The sequence below is a fragment of the Zootoca vivipara genome, chromosome 1, assembly GCF_965207765.1.
Source record: "Zootoca vivipara chromosome 1, rZooViv2.hap1.1, whole genome shotgun sequence".
Classification (NCBI taxonomy): domain Eukaryota; kingdom Metazoa; phylum Chordata; class Lepidosauria; order Squamata; family Lacertidae; genus Zootoca; species Zootoca vivipara.
Window position 1 is genome coordinate 59,109,162 of NC_142582.1, and position 8,922 is coordinate 59,118,083.

General features: G+C 45.2%; 1 protein-coding gene across 5 annotated transcripts in view; it reads left to right on the forward strand.

Annotated features, from left to right (window-relative positions):
* Positions 1–8,233, forward strand: part of CD151 (CD151 molecule (Raph blood group)) — a 45,522-nt gene extending 37,289 nt beyond the window's left edge. For all 5 annotated transcript variants that reach the window (XM_088665985.1, XM_035121968.3, XM_088665993.1 and 2 more), the window contains 3 exons: positions 791–946; positions 3,261–3,347; positions 5,648–8,233. In XM_088665985.1, the coding sequence (XP_088522111.1) occupies positions 791–946; positions 3,261–3,347; positions 5,648–5,707 (303 nt within the window). In that variant the 3' untranslated portion in view covers positions 5,708–8,233. The remainder of the gene's footprint in view (positions 1–790; positions 947–3,260; positions 3,348–5,647) is intronic.
* Positions 8,234–8,922: the final 689 nt, after the last annotated feature.

The following is an 8,922-nucleotide window of genomic DNA, read 5'->3' on the forward strand; positions in this document are numbered from 1 at the left end:
GGACACCAGCAAAATTGTTGAGGGTTTTGGTTCTTGTTTTTTTACTTGCCTAAGATCCAGGACAAAGCGCCTTCTTTTGGAAATCCCCCCTTTGAAATCCCAGTAATGTCCAGGAAAATCTGGACGTATGGCAGGCTTATACATGCAGAGCTTCTGGCTGCATGCCTAGGGTGTTTCTCTGCAGACATGACATAAGACGGGAAAATGCAAGGAAGGGAGGAGACACACTTGGACTGTAATGGATAGGAAGCATGTGAGTGTACAGCATGCCTGCCAGGAATGAGTTCACTCTAGCTATGTCTCTTCTACACCATGCCGAATATTTGATCTGCTTGCAGAGAATGTAGCTTGATACAGCGAGAACAACCAGAGTAGCCTCTTCATTGACTGTCAAAGGAGCAGTAGGATGTTTATAGGCTGGCTTACACACATCCCATATATGTATAGTAAGTAGCAGTGACATCACCGTGTATATCGATGTTCAAGGCTTTATATTTAAGGAACACTTTCTTTAAAAGAAACCAGTCAGCAGTCATGGTTATACTCTCTTACAGAAATGCCAGCTAAACCCAGCTTGGTGTTGCTCTGGGGAAGAAATGTGCACGGCCCTCTAGCTCTGCAAAAGCTCAATAGCTCTTCTGTTGTATGACTGGTGGGTTGTTTGCTCCTGCAGTTGTGCAAGCCAGAGGTACAGGCATTCACAGACATGATACCATAGACAACTTGAGTGTTGCAACGTCTTTTGGCAATATGCCCTGCAAACTTTGCTTTTCTGTTTGTGTGTGTTCAGTTTAAGTGCTGTGGCAGCCATAACGCTTCAGACTGGAGTGACAGCGAATGGATCAAATCTCCTGATGCATTAAACCGGAAGTTCCCAGACAGTTGCTGCAAGACAGTGACAGATAAATGTGGCCAAAGAGATCATCCTTCGAATATCTACAAAGAGGTAAGAAATCAGACCTGAGCCGCCTCCCTCTTATCTGCAAGTTAAGTGGATGCCAAATGGCTCTGAGACTACTTTTATCAACAAGAGTTGCATCCAGAGTCAGCCTCTCAATATGTTCTGCTACATTGCCTGATGATTTTCTTCTAGAGCGGTCACAAAACACACACAAATAGATATTTATATTCCTCAGTAGTGCTGTTCCAACACATGGGTAGGTGAGGCAGAGACACTTTGCCACCATCTTGTGGCATTCTTGTTTTTGTTTTGTTTTACCATTTTCAGTAAAAAGGGACAAAGATTCAGACTTGGCAACCTAAACTGTATTTTTTTAAAAAAAGTTTGTCCCCTTAAACTCAAAAATACATTGGGAAGTTTTTTTAAACCATGGAATTCCAATTTTCCAACTGTCAGTTGACATTTCAGTCTACAGAGTGTTCTGCCAAAGAGTGACGGCAATGAAGCAATCATTTTTCAACAGGATTCAGAGGGGGATTAAATGATATGAGGAGCATGAATAACTTCTGCAACTAAGCTTGTTTTAGTCAGGCAGAGACAGACTAAGCCCTGTGCCTCAGAGCATGATTGCTGAGTGCTGAGCCCAGGTGATTCTTGCTGCCCATCCCCCAGTTTCCCCCCAAAGTGCAATAGGACATACTTTTGGTGAGGAAAATATACTCCTTTGAAAGGAGATTCCACCATTTTGTATTTCCTTCCCCAGCTTGCCTTGGCCTCCATCTCCTCCTCATTCGTCTCTTGTCTCACATTGTCTTGTTTCTATATTGTAGGCTGTCAGGACCGTGTGGTGGTTGCTCACGAGTAACAACGGCAGCCTCCAAACTGTCTTTTAACAGTTTTATTGTGCAGACTATTTACAGTGCAGAGCTATTAAAACACGTCCATCTCAGTCACTTGCAGAATCCGGGAGTGCCCCCTTCCGGTTCTTACCCCAACATAAGAACTTGGGCACTCCCAGGCGTCGCCTCCCCTCTTTGCGTTTGACACCTCTGCGCAACTGGGGCGATGGCAGTTGTGTCTCCCTCTCTGAGCCCTCTTCCCTGAGGTGGTGCCAGGGCTCCTTGCTAGCATTGCTGACCCCTCTTCCCTCCTGGCTGACCGCCTCCCCTTCCACCTCATTGGATGACTCACTGCTACCTCGGCTGGAAGAGGTACTGCTGGAGAGGAGGGGCCGGGGATCCCTGTAACCCGATCTGGCATCCCTTTCCTCCCGCGGGCCCTCTGAGAGCCCCCTGACATAGGCCTATTGGGGCAGGGAACTGTCCTCTCATGTAAATCACACACAAGTGCCATTTACATGGATATAAAGAAATGTATTAATATTTCCAAAGAGTTGGAAAGAATAGTGAAGTATTTACATTCTGCAGCATTTGCCTCCAGTCTGCCTTTTGAGATTGACCTGCCCATGACAGGCTGCCGAAAGGAAATGTGGAAAGAATAACTTGGGGAGTATCTACATAACCAGTTTAAACACATTTCAAAACAGTCGTCCCCTCTCCTTAGGGAATCCTGAGAACCATATTTGTATGGGAAGGGACAGGAGATTCTTTAACAAAGGATTTTAAGCATCTTCCCCAAACTAGACCTCTTTGGGGAAAGACATGGAAGTTAAATTGGTACAAAGTAGTTATAAGTGTGTTCTGTAGATATTCTTTTCCATTTTTATCCTCCCCAGAGCTACCCCATGAGGTAGGCAAGGCTGAGGAATGGTGACTGACTCAAAGCCATCCCATGAGTTTCATAGCTCAAGAGGGATTTAAACTTGAATCTCCTCAGCTCTGCCTTTACTGGCTTGAGCTTTGAAACCATGAGCCATGTACTCATGTGCTTTCTTCCTTAGGCCACTACCCAGTGGGCATACATTTGTGGAACGATCAAACAATTTAAAAAATAAAGCTTGCCTCACACTTCAGCTAATCCTGTTATTGCTCTTATCTGCAATGACTTGGCAAGGCAGATAAACAGGCCCCCAGGAGGTAAAGACAATCTTTTAAAGATGGAGGCCGGCAGCGATTGAGCTTCCCTGATTGGACTTTCCACTGATTTAAGCTACTAGTCCTGATTGGACTTTGTAGGAGCCCTCTATTCAGGCCACATGTGTAACACGGTTAAAGTGAAGCATTAGGCCAAGAAATCCTTGCAAGGATGAGCATTTGTTCATCTGCCCCAGCCCATTTTTTTTATTTTCTTGCATTTATTTGCTGTGTGAAAACTTTTGTAACTCATGCATATCTTGAAACAGCACAAGACACAATTTAAACTTGAAATTATGTCAACAATTTTATCTCCCTCTCTCTAGGGTGGCTGCATCACTAAACTGGAAAACTTCATCCAGGAACACCTGAAAATCATTGGAGCAGTGGGGATTGGCATTGCTTTTGTACAGGTATGGGCTAGTAATATGCAAGACTGAACTGTGCAAGGTTAGAGCTTGGGAGGCCACCATGGTACACTTCCTGTCTCAGGTTTACTGTTATGAGAGTAATTGGTGACTGGGGACCTGTAAGCAAAGTCTGACCCATGGATACCTGTCATCCAGCTCACCACTGATCCGAAAGCTGCTATAGGACAAACAAACAAACAAAAAGCACTGCAGAAAACATATGGGTAATCAACCACAGAAGAGAAAGAGAAAGGTTTCAGGAATATCATGAAAGGTGCACCATTCCCCAGCAGGGGCTAGGCAGGAGTGTGGCATAGCAGTTGGCCAATTGCTCCGGTGGTTGGCTTTAGATTGGCTTGTTGCCCACTCTGGTTGCCAACAACACTGCATTAGGGCAAAAGGGACGTCAATTTCTCTTTGCTATTGTCTGTAAATTAGAGATAATAGCTTTGCAGAATCCAGAGGATCCTGTGTGCAAATTGTAACCATGTAAAAGCAGCTGGAATTAAGCAGCAGTCCAGCACCACTGGATTCTGGAGGCTTCGTTGGGTTTGCTCTGCATGTGGGAAGTGATTCTAAATTCCATCTCTGTGCCTTGAGCAATCTCCTGGTCATAGAAGTAGCTGTCATCTCTGATTTTTTTCCCTGACACACACACTTTAAGCTGAAGTAGCATCTCACATTGCACTGTGTGTGTGTGTGTGTGTGTGTGTGTGTGTGTGTGTGTGTGAATATTCTCACTCATGCCTATTTCTTTTGCAATTTTGTATATCTCCATGATTTGTGGCAATCATGAATTTCTGAACCCAGTGTGTTGGCTGAGCAAAGTATATTAACTAGCATTGCTAATGAGTTCTCGAAAGTTACTAGCCCCTCCCCCCAAGTTGCCTGCATACCTGCACTTACCTGTCTTGCCATTTGTGGTTCATTCATGGCCTCAAAGGTTGGCTTGCTTTCAGTGTTCAAATTGCTTCCCTAACTGGAGACAATTCCCACTCAATACAAGCAACCACACAAAGGACTGTTTACATGCCTCTGACATTAACCTTTGACCTTGACAAGTGGCCCTCAGAAAGTTGCCCTGAATGGAATGTGGCCCTCCCCACCCCTTAGGTTCCCTGCTAAGAAGCAACAGTAGAAGCCAGCTTTGGTGGTGTTTTCTTAGATGTATCTGAGTTATCTGCTCATAATTCTAGATTTCACTGTGAAATTGAGAGAATGTCTCCCCCACAATCATTTTAAAGTTGCAATTTTCCAAAAACATATACATGTAAATCCCTAATAACCTGTGTGCTTAAAAAAAAGATCTTACAGTTTATGGAGTAAGTGATGGAGGCACTTCTAAAGGTTTGAAGTTGCCAGCTCTAGATACAAATGACTGCGTAAAAAAAACACCAACATGCCCTTTACTGAAGGGAAGGTTGTGAAAAACAGAAATTTTTCTGTAAAGCAGTGAGAAGGCAGCCTCTAGTGGTGATTTGTCCAATCACCACTGAGCAGTGTAATTAGAAGGGAGTGCTTTTAAATTCAGAACGATACCAGAATAACCCACAGTGACTCTGATATCTTGGGACTTTTGACAATCACATAGTAACTATCCATTGCTCAATTTCGCTCTTCCCTTCCCATTTCAAATAATTATGAGAATGTTTCCTTTTCCTTTTTTTTTAATGGCCAACGGTGGAATGCGCAGTGATCTTAATGTAATCTTAATGCCGAACCAGTGCATTTCTCTCTTCCTCTCATGCTTTTTGCAGCTGTCTTTGTAAAGTGCAGTTCACTCAGGACTGGCTCTTTCTCACTTGGGCGAGATTTTCCTTTTACTTCTTACAGAAAACAGCTATTGCCAGCTGTCCAAAGGAATGCCCTTGCTTGCAGCATCACATCTCTGTTACAGCTGAGCTGCCCTGCTGGAGCATAGGAAGTCACCTTGTACGAAGTCATACTTTTGGCCCATTGAGCAGTAACTGAGAGGCAGCGGCTTTCCAGGGTTTTTGACAGGGGTCTCTTTCAGCTATACCTGGAAATGTTGGAGGCTGAGACTGGGACCTTCTGTGTGAAAGCCAGATACTTACTGAGCTTGCCCAGGCTTCAAGGTCCACCTGCTGAGGTTTCAGGTCATATTTTCTCTGTACCCATATTGGAAGCTCGGTCCCTTGTGACGGCAAAACTCTGTATGACTGCAAGGGACCAACATTCTCTTCCATGTGAGAAGAATGAAGAGGTGCTGAAATACATGGCTTGATAGATTGCTTCTCCTGTTGCTTACCCGTGTTTTGTATTCTTGTTGTTTTGCCTTCTAGATATTTGGGATGCTCTTCACTTGCTGTTTGTACAGGAATTTGAAATCTGAGCCTTACTAGGGAAGCTTGGAAGACCACCCCACCTGCTTGACTACACCACGTTCCATCCCGTCACCCTATCCTTTTAGGCAGCAGCACAGAAAAAATCAAGCTCGCAAGGACTTCTGCTGCTTAAGGAAACTTATTCTTGGATCACCCAGTGCCTCTGCCAGAGAGAGAGATCGAGATCAGTTGTCCTCCTCATGGCAGTCTTGGAGACCCAGGGCTCACCCAGTTTTTTCTTTGGGGTCCAGAGTCATGGAGTTGTAGAATTCTAATCTGCCAGAAATGTTTCCAAGCCCAGGCCCCAGCATTCAATCCGAAAGAGAGATCATCAAAGCTGCCAGGGGGGGCAGCACCTTTCCTTGTTTCCCTTTTAGCTCTCTTTTAACCAAGACGTTGACTCTCTGATCAGCTGACAACTAGCCCACAAGGATGCATAAGGCATTCACAGGTTGGGGAGGTTTGAATCCTCTGTTCCTGCACCCAGAAGTGCCTTTCTGGACCAGTGGAAGTTCTGACGTGACGGCTCTTTCCCCATCCAAGGCAGTGCCTCCTTGTGCTGGGTAATCTCTTCTCCCAATCTCCTTGAGGTTGTGCCTGAGAGATAGATGGACTAGGTTACCCACAAAGCCAGCTGCTTCATCCTCAGGGCCTCCCCTCTACCCCAACAGGAGGCCCCCCTGGAGACGAGTCTTGTGCCTTTCAGGCCAGGTGTTGGAGGACGTTCTTTTCTTCTCTTAATTAGAAGCCTTGGCCTACTTTTTCAAACAGACACACAAACATTAAGCTTTCTGTTGAATTGGTTTCCTGCCTCAACTGTGCTGTCAAGATAACCTGACTCTCTGGAATGGTGCAGCTCCCCTTTTCATAGGAATGAGCATCCTCTCCCAGAATGACACATCATTTAACCGGGGAGAACATACTTCTACTTGCTTTTGTGTTGATCTTCAAAGTCCAATTAGCCAGCCAGGTACTCTCTGGCTGGCATGGAAACCCAGAATTCAGCTCTCCTATTCCCCTCTCTCATTAATTTACTGAGTATGCTTCATACCAAAATGATTTCAATTGGCAGGTAAGGCATAAAATTGCAAATTGAACTATTTGGTGCAAGCAGAGAAAGCAGCTGGTATCTTTTGTATCCACAGCAGTTGCCTCTTCTGCTGTAGAGGAGTCTCTTCTAGGAATGGCTTCCAACAGCGGATTTGCTAGTTTCCCCAAGAATTCACCCGCACTAAAGGGTGAATGTTTTAGAAACAGAAAAAGCATCCTTGGTAGAGTACGTGTCCAGATCCTGTTTGTATAGCCTGTGTCCAAGTATTCCTTCCCCATTCTTACATTGACCTGTTTCACCACTGCCTCACATTTTGATTTCAGTAAGGGAGCTCTTCCGTTGAACAGCTCTTCCCCCACCTCATTTATAGGTCCAGTGTGGCAACAGCAACATGCTGAAGAATATACTTCCTGTAACTGATGGGGAACCAGGTGGGCTCTCCAAATGTTGGACTACAGCTCCCATCATTCCTGGCCATAACCCTCTCCTATCCCACTGAAAGTCTCTTGAGTAAACGGTGTGGCCGCTTGTGTATTGGCATTCTATAGGTTCTATTGAAGCTCTTGCTTTGCCCCTCCACAGCTCATTCTTCTCTGTTCCCTTTCACACACCTGGCTGGGGGCAAGAGCAATCACCTGGCCTAAGGAAGCTTTTCCCCAGCCTCTTGCGCCTTCCTGACATTGCCGGACTCCCAGCTTCCATCATACCTTACCGATGGCCCTGCAGGCTGTGGCCGATAGCAGTTGGGAGTCCTAACAACATTGGAGGGCACCAGGTTGTGGAAAGTTGATCTAAGCCCCCACCATCACCACCAAAGACCAGCATATACAGGTTTTGCCCAAACTGGAAACCTAGTCTTACGCTCCAGGATTTTCCTTAGCTGGCTATATGTGACTTTCTCCAACCAAAGTAGAGATTAAAGCTAATTCCATCTGCAGCCCTTTGTGGGCTCTGATAGGCAAGCACTTAATATAAACACACCACCCAAGAAAGTCCATGTCACATAATTGCCTCTCTTGGGTGTAGTGAAAAATGGAGTGTCCTCTTGGCTGCTTTGCTCAGGAGGTTCAGGAACAGTTCAGGAGGCAGCAGATGTAAAGCATAATCACACATGGTAAACGTCCTTGCAGGAGAAAGGTTTTGTGCCATTCTCACTGTAAAGGTGGGTGAGTATCTAAATTATTACAAATCAAATTGCTAAATTATTTCTTTATACCTACCTGGTGTTTCTCTCCCCACTCCCCAACCTGCAAGAAAACAGAAGGGCCTGATTGCAGTTGCTTGAAACAGTATTTGACTACTGAAGCGCATTTGTGTGGATTGCTAGCTTTCGCTCCACCTCCCTCATCTGGGAAACTATATTGTGCCATTGTAAGAGAGGGCCAGGGGTTGCCAGTCAGAAACCTGTGCTTGTTCTTTGGTTTTTCCTCATATAATAACCATGCTTTAAATACAGTTTATGTTGCTGGCCAATAAAGCTAATATTGTCTGTATTTTGTCCTATGTGATGCCGAAGTGATAACATGGGTTCGCGGAGTAGCAAAACACCTCATCAGTAACAGGGACAGGGGTCCGGGAGGTTGTCAACTACTGCATTTCAAATATCTGTGCATCACTTGATGCACCTCCTATGATGTCTCAGTCAATATCTCCTGAAAAATCCACAAAGTGCTGGAGGCAGTTTGGTCTTCCTGCTCAGTTCCTATTTCCGACTTGGCGTCTCCTACATTGAATATGCTGCCACTTGAAAGGTGAGCACGTTTGTTGGATGCCAGGATTAGACACCCACCCTTCCCATCGGTTCTGAAGAAAGAGCAGTGGTGACTGATGCAAATTATTGGGGACACATACCTACTCTACTTTCGTGGTCCTCTCTCTCTGTTTTAAATGTGGCACTCATTTTGTGTTCTGCTGGGCCCCTTGGCAGCCATTTTGTGACTCTCAAAATTCCAAATGTGCCCAATGGCCCCCTAAGGTTGATGATCCCTCCCCGCAAACCTCACCCTTGATGTAATAGAAGCAGGCTGTTGTGCAACCCAGACTATTGTGCATCAGAAGCACACCAGAAACTCAACCTAATGAGTGAATCCCATGTCTGTCTCTGGGTTGGTTCACTATTTTTGAAACTGGAATTACAGTAATTCATACATCCAAAGTTTCTGCACTGTAGCACACCATCCCC